The sequence below is a fragment of the Hermetia illucens genome, chromosome 1 (assembly GCF_905115235.1).
Source record: "Hermetia illucens chromosome 1, iHerIll2.2.curated.20191125, whole genome shotgun sequence".
In the NCBI taxonomy this organism is placed as follows: Eukaryota; Metazoa; Arthropoda; class Insecta; order Diptera; family Stratiomyidae; genus Hermetia; species Hermetia illucens.
In genome coordinates, this window is record NC_051849.1 from 40520919 (window position 1) to 40541118 (window position 20200).

The following is a 20200-nucleotide window of genomic DNA, read 5'->3' on the forward strand; positions in this document are numbered from 1 at the left end:
GTTTCTTTTTCAATTCTAGGGCCAACTGCCGTGAAGTAAAAAAATTATCTGTTGTGATGTTACGACAACTCAGTTGTTGCTTAGAGTCAGAACAACTCTTTGGCCTTGATTTACTTCTGCTTTACAATTTCGATCGCGACCCGTATATACTTCAAGATTCCAAGCATAATATGTACTTGCATCGCACAAACACCATATTTTGATACCGTATTTATGCGGTTTTGATGGTATATATTGTGTAAATGGGCAGCGACCGCGAAATGGTACAAGTTGTTCATCTACTGTGACGTTTTTCCCAACAGTGTAACACATTTTCAATCGATTCACCCATTTGTCGTAAACGTTTCGTATTGGTGCCAATTTATCTCTTGATCGAATTCCCTTTCTCTGTTCTTTGTCATCGAAACGAATGCATTCATTTATTAGTTTGAATTTTTTCAAAGTCATTGTGGCGCGGAAGATTGGTGGTCCTGTTTGGTCATCCCACAATTCATTTATACATTGCCCATGCGATCTGTACACGCCAGCTAATATTAGCAAACCATAATAGGCGCGCAAAGAAGCAATATCAACTGGTAACCAAAGTTCCTTGTATTTTCGAGATCCATATAAATTTGTCATTTCAACTATTGTCTTTTCGATTGGTTCCATGAATAATAGAAAAGACGACAAAATATCAGTACATCGTGACGACGCAAACAAAGTTCGACCTGTTCAAGCAAATATCACAAGCATAACAAGAAGAAGTAGAATATGAAGAAAAATTTACCAGGTGTTTCATGTAGAGCAAATGAAGCATTAGATCTATCCGGCAATTGTGGCGGCGGCTCGAAATAATAACAATATTTTCCATCTTTCGATAACACAAACTCCTTCGGTTCAGAACAAGTAGTTTCATGTTGCTGTGGTTCATTATCTACAACATCGTCGTCTGACTCGTATTCACTATTTTCATCATTTTCACCCGGTTCTGGTAAATATTCTTCGTCGTCACTACTAGTTTCAAATGGTCAAAATCACTTTCTTCCTCGTCGTCTTCACGAGGATCGAAATCAAATAAATTCGACATTTCGACAATAAAACGCGAAAGTGAACACAAAATAAAAATTTTCAAAACGCTGAAGCAGAACTGTTCTTTATGGCGTACGTTTGACAACAGAAAGGTGCATAACCGCTATGGCGCTGCTTACGATTGGCAAGCAGACAGAACTGTGTTCGTTTGATAGCTACAAGAAAACAAATGTCGGTACTGTACCTCTGTTCCGAACACATAACATTACGTAGTATCAATTTGATACGCGAGGAGCTTTTACGTGACTTTTTTTATTGTGCCAATTGGGTGAAAAATAGAAAAGAAGGAAAAATATTATGTAATGAATTTCATAAAAATATTCCTTGGGCCAAAAAAGCAGGTCAAAATATTAATATTACTACAAAATACAGAACGTGAAAGTAGCGATTCGTATCAAATTGATACGAGGGACGGATGAAGGTTAATATAACCTTACTTTTCGTTATCTTGAAAATCGTTTAATGTCCACCAGAAAAAAAAGAAGTAAAAATTGTATTCAAACTAAGTGTACCGCATGTAAAAATACTAAAATTCCTATACTATTCTGGTCGTTTGTTGTTCTTATTTGCACTATGTGTTAACAGAACACCATTTTTCCCACCCGCCATTTTTCTTCTTCTTCAGTCTTTGTCCCGATCACAAGGTCGGCTCGTGGTGATCGGTCTCGCCATTTGGCTCTATCGAATGCCTGATCTGGGTGCAATCTCAAGACTTTTAAATCCCCATCCAGCGTATCAAGTCACCGTTGTTTCGGCCTGATTTTTGGTCGTTTACCATCGACTTCGATGTTCAGACCCATCTTGGCAAGTGTATTCTCGTTAGCCCGAATTGCGTGACCATACCATCGAAGACGCCCCTCTCGCAATTTTTCCACGATCGATGCAACCCCATAACGATCGCGGATATTTTCATTTCGGATATGATCAAAACGTATCACGCCACTAGTCCAACGCAACATTTTCGTCTCCATTAACGCAAGACGCCGTTCATTGTCCTCTATAGTTAGCCAATTCTCGGAACCATAGAGGGCGACAGGACGGACGACATTGCGGTAAATTTGAGACGTTCGTTGATGCGACTTTATTGACCATTTAAAAAACTACCAGCATTTTCACGTTCCATCAGTTTGAAATTAAGTTTTATATAAACCATCTTTGCAAAAATCCTGATTTATATTCACTTGTTTCATAGAAGTTCTTAAACCGCTGGCTACAAGGAAACAATATGACTCGATATATGAAATAATTTATTTGGCGACGGTTAGTGTTCGGCGAAGCAGAAACCAGAAGGTCAGGAGAACCAAGTGCGTAGAATCTGCCAATTTTCCGACGAAGAAAAAGTGAATTCCAACAAAAATTTTGGCATGAGATCAACCAATATAAGAAAAATATTGTCGGAAGAATAGTTGGAAAATAAAGGATTGTCATTAGCTACAATGTTGCAAAAAACTCATTTTTCTTTATCTATCGCTATTTTCTAAGCCTATATGAAAAAACAATTAAAATGTTAAACAAAAAACTTCTTCAGCAGTTCCTGAAATGGGTACTTATATGTAAAATAAAAAATGTTTGTGAAGATGCTGAAGTCACTTACCGAACATTGCTTGCAATATTGACTCTTTGAAATTGCAAGAACAGTACAATAGTACATAAAATAGATGCGAATCAAGCAAGTGTGGTCTCATTCAGTACCAACTAAAACAGTTAGGTGGTAATCTCAGCTAAACTTTGCCTCAACCAAAAATATATGCAATTGCACATGTCGAAAAAGCGTTATTGTTTCCATATAAAATCTCCTGAATTCATTCATTCAAATTGAATAGCGAATTCCATTATAGAAATCTAAAAATTGAAAGATGTTTAGTTATGGCAGTCATATTCGTTTCATGTCTGCGGGGATTCTGTTCACACCATAGTTCTTCAGCGCCATTTTAGTACCACTCGATACAGCTAATGCCATCCCGACGGTTCCTCATTTGCTATTCATTCTGTGCAAATTTGACAGATACTGACTCTGTTATCCGTGTTGGACCCCCTTGTTGTAGTCGGCGTTATTGAAATTTGCATGGTGTGTTGTTAACTTTTCGAATTCGGTGGTGTCTTACTCATATTTGCTGTATTTACGCTGTCGAAATTATGGCTCTAGTTTGTTCTAGTAAGTATCCGCGACCTTCTGTCAGCTTTCCACAAAAACTTTATGTTCTAAACATCCAAACCTCACTTTCAGTCACGAACGAAGTGCCCGAATTCCCTGTAGTATCCCAAGTTTCGGGAGCAGTTTTCGAAAAGCGAATAATAGAAAAATACATAGCAGAGAATGGCTGCGATCCAGTTAACGGTAAGGAGCTCAAAGTGGAAAATCTCATCGAGATCAAGGTACCGGCGATTGTCAAACCGAGGCCGCCCAGTGCCACGAGTATTCCGGCGACGCTGAAAACTATGCAGGACGAATGGGATGCTTTGATGTTGCACACGTTCACTTTGAGACAGCAATTGCAAACCGCACGACAGGAGCTCAGTCACGCGCTGTATCAACACGACGCCGCCTGCCGTGTTATTGCTCGTCTCAACAAGGAAGTGATGGCGGCTCGAGAGGCCTTGGCCACTCTAAAACCGCAAGCTGGGGTGACAGCGATGTCTTCGCTCGCACAACAGCCTGCCATAGCGGCTGAGGCAGCCGGCGTCGCCACCCATCCAATCGAACAGGCGGGAATGAACGCGGAAGTCATTCAGCGCTTGCAGGACAAGGCCACAGTTCTCACACAAGAACGCAAGAAGCGTGGCCGCACGGTGCCTGAGGAGTTAATGTCTCAGGACCAGATCAAATCATTTCTTACAGTTGCTTCCCACCCGGTAAGTCTTATTGGATTTGTACCCTCATTTCTTTTTCAACTCATTGCCTATGTGGACTTTAGGGTTTGCATTCGGCTTCCATGCCCGGCATATTGGCTCTGGATATAAGCGGATCGGATCACAGTAAAATCCTAACAGGAGGAAACGACAAGACAGCGACAGTATTCAACAAGGAGACTGAGCAGGTGGTTGCAATTCTACGGGGCCATACAAAGAAAGTTACGAAAGTTGTTTATCATCCGGACGAGGACACAGTAATCACCGCGTCGCCAGATACAACGATTCGGATTTGGAGTGTGCCGAAGTAAGATTTGAGGGCGAACATTGCCCTCACATAGAAATAGCAAGTTCAGAAATTAATTCAAGTTATCACTTTTAGATGTCAAGCACAATTGATGTTACGTTGCCACGAAGAGCAAGTAACCGGGTTATCCCTGCATCCAACTGGAGACTACATTCTGTCGACTTCCTCAGACAAACACTGGGCATTCTCTGACATCAGAACTGGTAGACTCCTGACAAAGGTGAGAAATTAAATCACTTCATCCGGATCTGAACAGAATATTTCACATTGATTTATTCAAATAGGTCATGGACACGGCTGAAATCGGGCTGACAACTGCTCAATTCCATCCTGATGGATTGATTTTCGGCACCGGCACTGACGACTCACAAGTGAAAATTTGGGATTTGAAAGAGCAAAGCAACGTGGCGAATTTCCCGGGTCACACTGGACCGATATCAGCCATCTCATTCTCCGAGAACGGCTACTACTTGGCCACTGCAGCCGACGATTCGTGCGTTAAGTTGTGGGATTTGCGCAAATTGAAGAACTTCAAAACAATTCAGCTGGAAGATGGCTACGAGGTGAAGGACTTATGCTTCGACCAAAGCGGAACTTATCTCGCTGTTGCAGGAACTGATGTCAGGTAAAGGATGAGTTAATTTCGAGATTGCGCGTTCTAATTCTTCCTTCTGTTTCTAGAGTTTATTTGTGTAAGCAATGGATTGATTTGAAAGTTTTCAATGATCACACGGCACTGGCGACAGGCGTACGGTTCGGAAAACATGCCCGGTACGTTGCTTCGACGAGCATGGATCGAACTTTAAAATTGTATGGTATCGAATAAAATAACATTTAGAATCTAAAAAACGTTTATTAAGACAAGGAGAATAAATTCAATTTGTTGACAAGGGAAATAATGCTTTATTATTAATGCATCGGTTGTTTTTTTTTCGTTTCCGAAACTGAGAAACTTCGGTCAGTCAGTTTTGAGAACCTCAAGGAAGGAATTTGGTGGACCCTTGTGAGAAGGTTTGATTATTCCATTCTATTGCACAGCATAACCCAGAATGGAATTGCCACTTTATAAACTGATACTTTCGTACTCAGATCAAGATGTCCACGTGTATCTGCTCTCTGCGCTGACACAACTATACATTTGATTTTATCTCAGAGCAGGGTACCCGGACGATACGATGTAAACCTGAGTTAAGGGTTTATATCTACTTGGAGCCCTCACAAAAGGATTTTGTTTTCAAGCTTTTCCTGTCAGCAGATTTGTAAGGTTTGTAGTGACCGCAGCTTCTCGACGGAAGCGGAATCTCATTCGCCTCTTTCTGAATTAATTTGCTCAAATGATGCATTTCATAATGTGCAATTATTCTCATGTTCGCCGCAGATGGCACATTATTGAATGCACTCGGTCGAATTAATCTTGACAGAGAGGAACAATTTGCCGCATCCGTAGGCGCACGTGCATATTGCTGCAACACGAACTCAACAGAGTTCAAGGCGAACGTAGCGGCATGGGGATCGGTTCTTGGTTGAACAGCTGGACTGGCCAGTGAGATGGAAAAAAAGTTTAGAATTGGCACCGGAGACAGCCGTAAAACCAATCGAAGAATTTTCGCTGGAGCATCTGCTGGTATCGATCTTGAAGCGGATCTTAGCAACATCGACACAGCCAGGAGTGTAAAGGCATACGTTGGTGCAGAGCAAGTTGCTGGTTGTTTTAAAGGCGCCGATGGAGTTGTTATCCTAGCGGGCGTGCCACGTAAACCCGAAAGGACTCGAGATGACTGGTTCAACACCAATGCTAGTATCGTTCGCGATTTGACTTCTGCCATTGCGGACAATTGTCCAAAGGCTTTAGTTGTGATTATTACAAATCCTGTGAAATCGTGTGTACGAATTGCCGCAGAAGTTTTAAAATCCAAAGGAAAGTACTACCCCCGTCGTCTCTTCGGTATTTGAACTTTGGATATTATCCTTGCTCGAAAATTCATTTCTGATTTATGTAAAGTTGATGTGAATACCGTTGATATTTCCGTATTCGGTGGACATTCTGGTGTTACAATTATTCCGGTGATATCACAATACAAACCAAAAGTGTCGTTTTCACAGCCCGATCTTGAGAAAATCACAGTACGCATCCAAGAAGCTGGCACAGAAGGTGTGAAGGCTAAGACTGGAGCGAGAAGAGGGCTAAAATGATTTTGATCTGTGCCCATTCCGCGGAACAACAAGTGATTTAGGAGATTTTGGTTAAGAGTTTGGTAGTGCAAAAAGCGTGGTTCAACGCGACGCTTCGAAAACCAGTCCTAGAAGCAACCACGAACTCTCAAAAGCTTTAAAAGCTTTTGAAAGGAAAATTCGGTGAAGTTTTGGTATCTCGAAGAAAATAAAGTAGTAGATAATGTAATTATGAAATTCGTATTTTAATGTTCTAAATATTTTTAAACCACAAACAGAATCGGCACCACAATAAATACACACCACGCCGAGCTCGGAGTGCATCAACGTGTAAGTGTTAATTTTTTCGATTGGATCTCATTTCTTTTATTTTTTTCATTTTTTTTCTTTGATTTAATTTAATTTTTCTTTTCGTTTATATATTATTACTTTTCGATTTTCTTTTATTTTTATATATTGTTTGGAGTGGATGAATATATCATGAAATTTTAATAATTTTTTTTTTATTTGAGGATTTCCTCCCTCTCTCTTCCTCCTTGACCCCGCAAAACCTTACTAGAGACATTCTCTGAAATAATGGCCTGAGGATGTCAAGGAAGGGAGGGAACCTCAGGGGCCGCGCCTCAATCACGATCTGAGGCAAAAGAAACCATGGTCGAGATTGAGATCCATTGTGGGTCTTCCCTCTCGATCGCGGCAGTCCACGCGCGCGGTCGAGCCGTTTTTTTTATTTTTCAGTTTTAGCTCGCGTTCTAGCTTTCATTCGTTTGTTGTCTATTTTGAAATCCGGTGCGGATCCACGTATCGGTATACACATGTTAATTTTTTATTAATGGCAAGTGAGGGATCGAAGCGCTCAAAGGACCCCCTCCCCCCACATTCTCGAGGCTGGCTAGCACAGAGGCGTGCAAGAACGTATCGACCGAGCACTTTGATGGAGCTTCAGTCTTTGCGGGCAGACCTTCACGGTCAATTTCGCCACCTTTTTAGGTTTCTGGGATAGCTCTTCCCTCTAGGGCGTTCTCGGCCAATTAGGATGATCATCTGGTCGTCCTATTTCCCATAAGTTCATCACAGGTGTTGGGTATATTTTCTTTTCATCAAATCTAGGCATGTGGGGTATCAAATGAAATGTCTCGGTTAGTACTTCCGAAACCCGTCTTAGTTTCGACATTTGTTAGGGGCAGGGGGTCGGAAGAGGTTAGATATTATAGTTAAGTCTAAAATTGATAGACCAGTAGCTTACTTCAAACTACAATTTCATTTTATTATGTATATATATATATTTCGGGAGCAATTTACTCCCTTCATCAGTACAAAGCTACTGAAAGCTTTGTACTGATGAAGGGGGTCGGAAGCTATCATTTCTTTAACGGGTCTATTCTCAGAAAGTACCAACCCAAAAATCTGGCTATAGGCGTCTTTGCAAATTCAAAACTTTGATGCTAATATCACACGAAAGTGGATATTCTCTCATAATATATGTATATATTACGTGCTAGCTACTAATGAGACAAACGCACACTGAAATGGTTTTATAAAAGAAATATACAAAACCTGTTATATCTGAAGCATTCAGCTTCCGGTTTCCCCACTTGTTAAATGATAGTCTACAAGTAATATACCAATCGATTAAATAACTCTTTTTCGCAGAATAGCGGGATTTAAAAATGAATTGCTTTTTCATCGAAAAAAATAACTTAAAAAAATTATTGATTGGTTATTAATTGTTAAAATCGTGTATGCTTGACAAGATACTCAAATGAAGAAGTTCCAGCTCATATCAATCGGATGAATTCGAATTCAACTGCGCGTTTGAAGTTTAAAAACGGTTCATTTTTTTTTTTTTAATTTCACCCTACCCAGCATTATACAATTGACCTTCCACAACCATATTTTGCTCTTACATCTTATTTCTAGTTGCTGTAATGTTGCGCCCAGTCTATTTGCCATATTGTGGCTTAAATGCGGGTTTCTTCTTAGGTACTACTTCGTAGAAACGAATTTTAACATTTCTAAGATGTTTTTATACAAGATCACTATTGATTATGAATCTCTCAAATTTTGATCTTTCCAAACAGTTGATATTTTTGAGAAAAAAAACACGTATTGTGATGAAATTTTGCATATATGTTACCATAATGTTAAAAGTTTAAAAAAAGGATTTGTGAAATTTTCCAGGCTGCCTTTTGTTTGCTACAAACATCAAACATTGACGGCGTGGATCATTTCGGGTCGCTGAAACGTCTAAAAAATAACAAAAAATTGGGTTTGATCAGCAACTTTTTAAATTTGATGTAAATCGAAATATTTAGCACCTGTCTCCGTCTTCGAGATTCATTCTATTGCTTTGAATATGTACAATGACACACTAAAATTTCAAGGTTACTACTAAGTAGTTTTTTTTAAATCTCCACGCTAACTTAAAAAACATTTTGACAGTAGTGACTTTTCAGTACAAAGGCCGAATGCGGTAAAACCAGTTTCCAAAGTGTTTCCTTCTATTTATACAACATGCTAACAAAACGAGAATGTGTAACATACCCATATAAAACAGACGTTTTGAAGAGAAAGGCACGATACAAGAAGTAAAAGGCTCAAAATGCGGCTTTGACCCACCGCGCTTTATACACTGGTTACTCATTTTTAAAATCGAATATAACTTTCATACTCTTACCATATGTTTTCAGATGTATTCTCAACCAAAAACAATCATTAAAAAAAAATTTACAAAAGTTGAATCCATCGCGTCCCCTCAATAATGATAGCGATAGAAAATATTATGTTACTGAAACTTCTGTTTGGCGGAAGAGAAAGTTGGATTATGCCGATGAATTACGACATTGCAATGCTTTACTTTAGAGAGATTTATTTGAGGTTATTGAAAAATCTCAACAATGACGAACGGTCCAAATCTATCATACTACATATTTCCTCAAACTAAATATTCTGATGAAGTGGTATCGTTTAATGTTCTTCATAGCAAATGTTTTCTCCAATAAATTTCTGTTAGGCTTGATTTTATTGCTTACCCAACAGATAAGAAAGCATCTGAGGTACAAATTGAACTTTAAAATATCATCCACGTGTACGATAAAACGATCATGCCTATCGAAAAATGTTGAACGGGATATCGTAAATATCTTTAATATCTTCGGTGTAATTTCAATGCGTGTGAAATGCATTGCAATCTTGACAACTAAATTAAGGAAAAAACGCAAGATTGGCAATATTTCATTGTTTAAATCACTTTGATAGGGATATAATGGCTAATGAAATGAATTACACTGTTGATATGAGATATGGAATAATACACGCACCATTAGCAATGTACAGATTAGCAAGTCACTGGAAAGTCTTAGAATAATTACGTCCGGTCTTTCTAGAGAAAGTGATAAGGGAACGGTTCTACATAATTTTTCTATAGCGCTACAGGTCGATTCCGGTCGTTTGTTGCCAGAATACAGGATGGTCGGCATCAAGCTTTTGTATATCGTTAGTCTTCCTCCAAACGTTTCAATTTCAATATGAACAGTACGAAGTAATATGACTCATTCGCAAGGATTATCCGTCACTTACTTAGCACATAAATAAAGTAGTGAGGAAATCAAATTAAGGACGCCGTGTCGATTACTAATAAAACTTTCAATAATACCTATGCAGCTCGGCAAAATAATAGATGCAAGCATTTTTGTTCTCAACAAGCTTACATATAGTTGCTATCGGCTCCTCTGTTGAATTTCCTGAGAGGTGACTAGGATGACCCCCTCATCGGCCATCTTGGGATATTGGGTTCCATTACATGGTAAAACCCGCAATGGAGTAAGTGTCGCATTATCAGCATAGTCAATCTGTTTAAGGACAGGAGACATATTCCATTGAAACCCTCCTCGTCCTCCAGATAAGACAGCATGAAAAACCTCACCGATAACGAAAATTTGCAGCACGGTATATTTTGGGCCATAATATGTCCCTTCGACAATAGCTATTAGTTTCTTTGGAATTCCCCTCACCAATGCAGCATTTCCCAGTCCGCGTTGTCGAAAGCTTTTTCGAAATCAATGAAAATTAGGTAGTATTGTAGAGTCCTTTCATTCTATTTTCCTACGAGCAGACGCAATATCGATGCACAAGTGAAAGTAAGCAACCAGATTATGGTTCCTTCAGAGTGAAATTATGCGGTGTTTCCAACGATTAATTAATTGAATTAATAAAAACTTGTTTCTTTTTCGTTGGTGTGGGTATTTATTCTTGCAAATACCGATATTTCGGGAACCACTTGTTCCCTTCATCAGTTCACTTGTTTGCAAGAATAAATACCCACACCAACGAAAAAGAAACAACAAGTTTTTATTACTTCAATTATGGTTCCTTTCTCGGCCGATGTCAGCACTACTTTTGTTATCCAAATTCAGAGGACAACTTGTAAATCTACTGATCGACGATTCAATTATAAGTTCATTGCTGGTCAAGGCCTGCACTCAAAATATACGGCGCCGATGATGAGGCGGCAAAAGTTCCAGAAATCTACAAACCTCTCACCGTTGTTGTTATGATTACTAGGACCGTGCCTTCCCATCACATGTCCGAACAAGGTGTTACTAAAACCCCCGGATTCGTATCTGCTACCACTAGACTTTCCACAAACCAAAAGGAAAGGTTTGACATCAATTGCGAAATGGGGGAGTGAGGTAGAGGGGTTCGAACTTAAATCACGGTCACTTAAATAATGGAGTCATTCTTAGAAACTACCCAGGCAGAGAATCCAAAAAAAGTATAATACCCCTATATGACATCTAGGTAATATAATTATGGACATATATATTCGCAGTCTTCAATTCAAAAACACAAACTCCCAATTCTTCTCCAAAAGCTTTATATTAAACGCCACCACATACAAATCCAGAAACAATCATAAATCAACACAGTCACGCTTAAAACCGATATCGTTGGTTGGCATTATCATTTGGAATTAATCAAAATAATACAAATTAAAACAGTTTTCAGGAAAAAAATTTAATAACGATGAAAAGTTGTTTGACTTAATAACTAGATAACCCCCTTGAAAAAAATACAAATACAAATAATCCAAGTCTGAAGCTTAACTTATCGGTTTTGAATGAAAACCTTTCGATATGAGAGGTGCTATTTCAGAAGAATCACGTCCACGAGTCTCCGGCAGGTAAAATTTGGTAATTAGGAATAGCACTACACAATCAATGAAAAACGGCAGAAATACGAATGCTCCCCAGGCCGCTTGTAAAGTCGGAAACAACATTGCAACCGCAAAATTGCAGCTCCAGGACGCAAGACTACCCAATGCCATTACGGCTGGTCGAGATTCAGTATTTGCTATTTCTGAAAAAAAAAACCAAGAATAATTTTTTATAAAACGAATTGAACAGTAACGGTTTCATATGTACCTGAACCAATAAAATATGGAATCGGTCCAATTCCAATTTGGAAGAACAGAATATACAGCAATATACATGCTATGCAGGCCATAGGCAGCCAGGAAGCTGCATCAATGTAGTAAGTTACGATCGTTAGGGAGAATAAGGCGATTGTACTTGCCAAGGTTGAAGTCATCATCACTGGTCTTCGGTTGATTTTCGTCATAATTAAAGGACTGAAGGAAGCTGCTAATAAATTTAGACACCCTGCTCCTAAGTTAGCCCATTCAGCATCGTCTTTTTTCAGCCCAGCTTCTTGGAAGATTGTAACCGAATAGAAGAAGACCTACACCATAAAGGCTTGATATAGAATTGTTTTATTCGAAATGAAGTAAGTATTCTTACCGCGTTAATTCCTGACAGTTGTTGTCCTCCTTGGAAGGTACAAACAATTATTATTGGCAATAGCAATGAATGATCAGTGAGTACCGACCATAAGCTTCTTGACATGCTTTTCTCCTTTCGGTCGTTCTCCATCTCCTTCAACTCTAGCTCTACTGTTTCTGGATCGGTACCTCTCAGCTTCATAAGTACACTCTCCGCCAGATTATAATTTCCCTTTATTAAGTACAAATACTTTGGACTTTCAGGGAACCATTTACATGGCAAATAACAAATAACAATTAAAATAGCGTAGGCACTTAAAGCGTGATGCCAGGAATCTTCTGTTCCAAATGTGTACCTAAGACTCAAAACTTGCCCAACGAGGACACCAGCTGTTATTCCCATACAACAAAACACCCCCACGGTACCACGTAAAGCCAGTGGAGCAAGCTCAGTGTGATAAATGGGGAGAGAGGCTGTGACCAAACCAGATCCCAGTCCAACAATTATCCTTCCGATCATCAACATTTCTACAGATTCTGCTAGGCGGCAAAATTGGAACAATACTGCACCAATTATCAGCAATGCTCCGCTTAAAATGAAGCATCCTTTTCTGAAAGAGATCAATTAATCAATTTACAAATTCTTTTGCGAAGCGACAAATTTAAGAAAGTTTCGACTTAAAATTAAATTATAACATTGCAACAAGTTTTCCGAAAGGAAGGAGGGATATCATATTCATCATCGATCATGAAGTGGTACAGCGAAAGCGCAAATCAATATAAAAAAATTGTGATTAGTACTTTTTCCAGAAAAAATGTGTTGTATCCTGTTACGTCCAATTGGATCCTGTTACGTCCAATACATGCAAAAGGGCGGTGTAAATTTTTTTCACTAACTATAGTCATGTGGGGTATCAAATGAAAGGTCTCGGTTAGTACTTTCCGAAGCTGGTCTTTGTTTTAATATTTGTTAGAAAGGCGGCGAATTCAGGGGGCTGAAATTTGTCAATTATTTAACGGGGCCATTCTCAGAAACTACCCAACCGAAAAATCTGAAAAAAATCAAGAGGCTGCCATACCGATATCCCTTCACATAAAGTTAATAATAGTATATTACTATAATTTTCAGTAATTGACTGCAGAACCCCCCTTAAGTTCATCCTAGCACCACGAAATGTACGCTATAATATAGAGCTTGATTCTACCAAGTCTGGTGGGATTCACACTATTACTAACAAAGTTATAATAGACCAAAGTTGTCACTTCTTTTGCAAATTCTAAATTTTGAATGTCAATATCACCCGAAAGTGGGTGGATATTCTCACATAATATATGCGCATACTACGTGTTATGTACTAATGGGACGAATTCACACTCAAATGTCTTTATAAAAGAAATACACAAAACCTTTCATACCTGAAGCGTCCAGCTTCCGACTTGGTTTTTTTTAATGCCGCAATAGTAGATTCATCTACTCTACTAAAGGAGAAGACCGTCCAGACAACAGTTTTGTCAACATTCTTTTCTTGCAAAAAACCTGAGAGTATTTATTGTATTGAATTAAATTGAAATTTTTTATAAGGAAAAAGAAAAAACGAAATAACGGCCTTATAGATGCTCAAACTGGCTCCTTTAATTTGCCCTGTAGTCAACTGAAATCAGCCAATCAGAAATTTTCCCTGCTCTACATCGGGAGCTACATCTACAGTTCCTCTACAGGTCAGGAGAGATGCTTTAGATGGCAATCATATCTGCGATAGATCCCAAGGCCAAGGATAGTAATATGTCGGAGAGAGAAGTATCTGCGGGAAAAAAGTCTACGGGTTTCAAGATTAGCTCTTGCATTGAAGATGAGGCTGCCTTAAGACGGCTTTAGAAGATGATCTCAATAGTAAGTTCTAGCAGGCGATCTAAGGACAATGGGTGTTAGGTTCACTTCCCTCGATGGAAACCAAAAGAGAGCATACGTATGCTTGGTGAACAGGATAGATTCCCAATCTGCGGATGGCTTCAGTTTTTTATTCGAACTGTAGCAGAAGGGTCTAATGGTGATGCTCCTATTATCGAAAGAAATGGTGATTTTGTTCAGATAGTATGCGCGCACTTTAAATTCAAAACAACCTTAAATTACAAATCCAATTACAGGCAATATGGAAAGTTAATTTATATAAAAAAAAACTACGGCTTACTTTGCTTATAGTGTTCAGGGTGCAGTAAGCACGTAGCTCTATTTTGACACTCCCACCAGCAAATATTCAATACATATTCCGTAGCACATTTTCGAATCTTAAATGCAAAGCATACGAAAGACTACAGTAGACCTAAAACTAATTCTCCAAATGCTTCAAATTGTCAATAATTAACTCGGAGAATCCTATGTTGATGACATAATACTTACCTCTCAGGATATCGAATCCCTTCACTTCATTTGTTCGAACTTGATAAAGCATTCCTAGGCGACGATGGTGATTTGAATATTTTTCAATAGAAATAATTTACCTTCCCAATATATCCGACATCCATGATCCTCCCAGAGATCCTATCGCACCACCGATGACAAAAATTGAGACTACTGCTGACCAAAGTATATTCATATCACTGCTTGACAAATACGTGCCGTACGTGTTGTAGATAGTTTCATTGCACCAGTCTTGTATGAACTGCACGAGAAATGCACTTATTGTGGTACATCCTTAATGGATTTTATATCTTAACTTTAATATTCTTGAAGTTTTTCACATTAACTAAGATGAAAGTATAATCCTCAGAAAGGGAAAAAAGTGTTTGAGGTGACTGACCTTAATTTTTCCACTTCACCTTTCAAAGTACGTGGTCATATTTTGTAAAGAACCCGTTTCCTTGTGCGCCATGCAGGACCTTTTAACATATATACAGGGTGAGACAATAATTTGCATTATTGATTTGATATGCATTTGTTCTTTATTTTGATTGATGAAGGAAAAATAAGAAAGGTCAAGCTTAATGCCGGCCAAATAACGAAGGCTGCGAAAGGACCCCCCAGAACATTATTGAATCCCTGAGACGAATTGTGCCCAACCACTTTAAATTATTTCCGCCTATGATCTGATTGACCCAGCGTCATAAGGGAATAGAATGACCATATTTTAGGTGTGAAAATTTCATTTGTTTATTTCGATTTTATCTATGCCACTGTAAAACAAGCCGGAAATTGGGAGCTTGGACAATGAACGCTTTTGGGGCTCTGTTATGTTTTCATATGGGGGCACCTTGGAACGCTCGTATGTTGCAATTTCACTGGTAATTTCAGGAACACAGGCTGAATATTCTGTTTTAAATAAAGTAAGATATCGGGGCTCTGGGGACCACTCCTCTCCCTCTTGCGGCAATGCAATATTCTATTCCGAGAAATCTGATGGAAGTAAGCGTGAATCTAGAATTGGACTAATGCTTAGCACATTCGCTCACCGCGCCCTTATGTCCTGGTAACCGGTATCAGACAGAATACTATGATAATTCGGATCTAGGGTAAGGAGCATCTCGACAGTGCAGTGTTACAAATCAACGAAGACTTCCGATTCAGAGGAGAAGGAGGTGTTGTATGAGCAGTTCAATGTTAATTTCGTCTTCAACTACGGGCAATGTGTCCACTAGATCTAGTGAATAATGTACATGAGAACTAAATATCAAAATGGGCATCAATTATAACTTTTCATAAAGAGCGCTGACCCTAACTACTAAGCGGACTCTATTGTTACTTGAATGAGAGTTCTAGTGCTAATACTTACATTGGCAGGACTATTAATTACTCCGATATGGTAACCTACAGGAATCGTAGCACCGATTGTCGTGAGCAGCACAACAGTTAAAAGCGGTAATCCGAATCGGCCACTCTGAAACATTAAGAGAAATCGATTAATAATTAAATGCATTAATATCGGGCTACTAAAGAGCAACCTGCAAACATTCATTTTGTTTCTTCTAGTGAATTATTCGAATGCTCTCCCACTCGGTTATTAGTCCGCGTTGCTACTAAACTACTATATATGAAGTCGTTTACTTAAAGGGCAAATAAGATACTCTAGCCAATATGCACACAAGATGCAAACATGAACATAGTAAGACTCTTTCATGATTCGATATTATCAACAATTAGGAAATCAATTCCGCTCAAAGCTCACGATTTTGGCTGTTTACTTGCTTTCAAGGTAATAAAACTAGGGTAAAGGTTAAATTTTCAATCAAGTTTATGGAGGAATGCGAGGTACCCTTCTTGAACGCTTCAAGCCTGCCTTCGGAAAGAGAAGAGAAGAGGGGGTATGTAAGAGGAAGGGGAAGGTTCCCTCTTTCTAGCCCCGTTGAAGAGCTGTGACAATATCACCCCCCCCCCCCCCCTTAAAAGTCATGGCGCCTCAAAATGCGGTCATTTTGAAGTAGAACGGAAAATAGTAGAGTTTAATTTTAAACCCTACCCCCCGGCGGACAGGAGGAGGGAGAAGCGCGAAGTCTTTTCTCTGCAAGATCGTTGAAAAATTACTACGATCATCCCTCCATCTTTAAAAATTTATGATGCTTCAAAATATGATTTGATATAATTATGGTAATAATAATAAATTTGATTCGTTCTATTCGGTATGCAGGAGAAAGAGGAAAGTTTGTTAAGGGAATTAGCACCGCGATAAGGCTGATTGGAGAGGTTGTACGCAGGAATGATTGCCTTCTCAATACCTGATCATTGATGACATGAAACTAGTCCCCAATTTTAGCATAGTTGTTTAAGCGATTTGGCCAACTTTTCTCCAGCAGCCGCATCTTTAGAGTCAGCCCAATGAAAACAAATCTGCTTGCGCATTTAACCTCTTCCGTCGTTACATCACATGCTATGCAAATGGCTTACTTGGACATAGTGAGATTCTTTTTCATCAGTTTCATTAGTTCATTGACTCCATATCTAAGTGCATATTTAAATTAATTTTTAATCCACTTTATATGACCATCAGCTGCATCATCTTTTCACCGAGTTTAAGGCCGCCTATGATAGCTTAGCCACGGTAAAACCGGACACGGCCATGGGAGAATCACGTATCCCGACGAATTAATAAGATTGACTAGGCTGACCCTGACCAATGTGCAATGCAAGATAAAAGCAGCAGGATTACTCTCGAACCATTCAGCATTAACATGTATGTATTTGTCGGAGACCAGGGTTCTTAGCAAGATAAATTGCGAACTCTTGGTCGCGCTCGAGATTAGAATCCTCCAAACAATCTTCGGCGCCCTACATGAGGATAGATCATTCCGTAGCGTACATAACGATGAAATCTATGAGCTCTAAGTCTATAACCTATGGTAGAAAAAGAAGACGTGGCGGACCCTGTCTCAGATGGAGCGATGGGGTAGGCTAGGATGCCGGACAGCTTTTAGGGATATCGAATTGGTGGACCTCAGTGCAAAACCGGGATGTCTGGAGTTCCTTATTAAGACAGGATTGGACCGGACCCCGGTTGTTGCTTTTAGAGGGCAATCAAAAAATCTTGGATGAACTTTGGGGCGTTTCTTCTCCAGTTGATGATGTTATCCCGTAAATTGTTACATACAAGGTCACGCTGACTGTCAATATGTCTCCTTGAGCCTTTCGAACAGGGCAAACCTGAAAAGCTTCCATTATCAAACTTTCCTAGGTGACCAAAAGAAACCAATATTGGAAAGAACTCCACTTTCAGCCGATTCGGAACAAAGCACTGATTTCACCATAAAATGAACTACGTTGCCAGGCAGGAACACTGACTATTTTCTGTCTAGTATTAGTTTAGGAAAATCTCACGATTGCAGCCATCCACAATATTAAATAAACCCACGGATTCACCGAATGTTTACAATGAGATCTCGTGTTTCTTAAACTTCTACATAATTTTTCAAATTGACCACTACACACCAAGATCGCTAAAATGGGCAATTGTTTTGTATGTGGCGATAGGACGCATATTAAAAATATTTGGGGAACTTCACCAGTTTGTTTTTCTTAGAGGGATGTCTTCACCGAATGCTAGCGATTGCGTATAAGTTCAGCTAAAATACAAAGAAAGAAAGAACTTGCTAAGAAGGAGCGCATTCATACCTTTTGCTCAATAGTCATTTTTCGCTATTTATCTTTCAATCGCTAGCAAGATGTACTGAAGAAGAAAACCACTTGCCAACGAAATACTAGCATTTGCAAAATAAAAAAACTTTACTATTTATTACGGAACATTTGAATGAACTCCGAAACACAATTTCATTAACTATTGCTGTGCATCCTCAATGAAAGTTAAACTACTTATGCAGCTCCAATCCAGGTACCATAAAATATCGTCCGCAATTTATCAGGAGAGTATATCCAAGCCACGTGCAACTGGAAAACGTTTAGGTCTGTTATGGTCTTTTATTGTCCAGCATTGACGAATTCTTCGATAAGCAATTTATCACGAACCATAATCAATCCAGATCTTACAAAAAATTGTAATAATTTCAAATAAAAAAAAAACAATTATTGTGACGACCGAATACTTCAAGTCGAGTATACAGATCAGTAAATTAAAAGATTTGAATGAAATAATGTTTTTACAATTTTATATCAATTGTTCTGACACCCCGAACTTTCATTTTTAAAGCAATAAATAAAAATAATCGCTGTAAGTTGAATCTACGTCGTTCAATTTGATTAGGAGTATTAGATGGAAAAAACATGCGTCGGTCACAATGTTTCTGCTAAAAAGGTAATTATCTATAACGAAACCGAGGTGATCCATATTTCTTATCCTTGGTATATCCTGAGCAAGTTGGAAATAAGGTCCTAGTCAGTGTTTAATATAAATCATTTCTAGGAATCCATAACTGTTACTCGTCGTATATGTTTCACATCTTCCCCTCTCTCTGGTAGAACCACCAATTTACCTTCTTATGAATTCCACCCAGTGCTTCAATTGCACAAAACTATAACCATTTAAATTACATACCATATCACCCTAGACGTACTAGCAATGAATGGATTACGTGTTCAAAATTTGTTTCTTTAACTTACGAGTGCGCTTGAATAAGTACCCGTGTTAGAAATAAAGATCCCTCTTTTTCAAATTTTTTTTTTATTTTCCAACATAGTCCCCTTTTAGTAAAATATACTTCTCCCAACGTTCTCGCCATTTTTTTAACCCTTCCAAAAAGTAGGATTTGCCGAACTCTCCAAAATACGCCTCTGTCTCGGCGAGAACTTCCTCGTTTGCAGCTTAGACAACTCCGAAAGAATGTATTGATGCGTTATCGTGGTGAAAGAGCACCTTCTTTTTCGCCAAATGCGGTCGTGTCTCCTTCAATTTTTTGTCAAAGCGGTCCAATAATTTACTGTACTATTGTCCAGAGATTGTTCTTCCTTTTCCTAAAAATTCATGAGGATGACGGCGTTTGCATCCCAAAAAATCGTCGTCATGACCCCTCCGGCCGATGTGATCTTCTTCGGCTTCTTTGGGGCAGATTGTTCTGATTGTTGCTTTGTTTCTGGTGTATGGTGATGAATCCAGGTTTCATCAATGGTAACAACTCGACGCAAAGAGTCCTTCGGATCTCGCTTAAATCAACTTTGCTTTTATCTCCTCGCATGAAAATCACGAAACATGTCTTACCCAAATGGCTGCCAAATCCAAACTAACCTACCTCTCGCACTATGATCGGAAGACGGAAGTGGCAGTAAATAGGTCACACATTAAGGAGGGGCGCCAATTGCATTGCGGACTACGCCATGCAGTGAAATCCACTCTCCCAAGATGGCCAACAGGTGGGTCGCCCCGAGGGCCCAGAAGAAGAGGAGTGCAAGGGTGTCGGGAAGTCGTGTGGGGGAAAGTGGTGCTGAAGGGCTTTTCAAGTAACTGGGAACTATGACGCGTAGGTGTGGTTGACGCGTCATACCCCCCACCAAGGGGTGAATGGCAACCATATATATATGTTACCAAAATGAATTGTTTCAAGAATTTGTTTTGTAACTTTGGCAAGCATAATGTTACTTATTACAA

At 39.1% G+C, this 20200-nt stretch overlaps 2 protein-coding genes and 1 pseudogene across 2 annotated transcripts; 2 read left to right on the forward strand and 1 right to left on the reverse strand.

Moving 5' to 3' along the window:
* Nucleotides 1-3058: 3058 nt before the first annotated feature.
* LOC119646184 (pre-mRNA-processing factor 19) lies at nucleotides 3059-5077 on the forward strand. Its single transcript, XM_038046566.1, has 6 exons — nucleotides 3059-3226; nucleotides 3299-3924; nucleotides 3987-4228; nucleotides 4304-4448; nucleotides 4513-4853; nucleotides 4910-5077. The coding sequence occupies exons 1-6, from the start codon at nucleotides 3208-3210 to the stop codon at nucleotides 5052-5054; spliced, it is 1518 nt and encodes a 505-aa protein (XP_037902494.1). The 5' UTR covers nucleotides 3059-3207; the 3' UTR covers nucleotides 5055-5077.
* Nucleotides 5078-5776: 699 nt separating this feature from the next.
* Nucleotides 5777-6421, forward strand: LOC119647168 (annotated as a pseudogene).
* Nucleotides 6422-11273: 4852 nt separating this feature from the next.
* Nucleotides 11274-18829, reverse strand: LOC119651943 (solute carrier family 2, facilitated glucose transporter member 3-like). The gene is made up of 6 exons (XM_038055799.1): nucleotides 18277-18829; nucleotides 15947-16051; nucleotides 14679-14839; nucleotides 12199-12790; nucleotides 11824-12139; nucleotides 11274-11758 (listed from the first exon to the last, which is right to left on the reverse strand). Exons 1-6 carry the CDS (start codon nucleotides 18292-18294, stop codon nucleotides 11502-11504), a joined length of 1449 nt encoding a protein of 482 aa, XP_037911727.1. The 5' UTR covers nucleotides 18295-18829; the 3' UTR covers nucleotides 11274-11501.
* Between the last annotated feature and the right edge of the window lie 1371 nt (nucleotides 18830-20200).

Bases quoted from the DNA above. Each gene is read 5' to 3' on its own strand.
- LOC119646184 (XM_038046566.1), top strand. The intron at 3,925-3,986 runs GTAAGTCTTATT...TGTGGACTTTAG, and splicing joins TTACAGTTGCTTCCCACCCG to GGTTTGCATTCGGCTTCCAT. The intron at 4,449-4,512 runs GTGAGAAATTAA...TTATTCAAATAG, and splicing joins CTGGTAGACTCCTGACAAAG to GTCATGGACACGGCTGAAAT.
- LOC119651943 (XM_038055799.1), bottom strand. The intron at 14,840-15,946 runs GTAAGTATTAGC...TTTCTCGTGCAG, and splicing joins TAATTAATAGTCCTGCCAAT to TTCATACAAGACTGGTGCAA. The intron at 12,140-12,198 runs GTAAGAATACTT...TTTATGGTGTAG, and splicing joins AACTGTCAGGAATTAACGCG to GTCTTCTTCTATTCGGTTAC.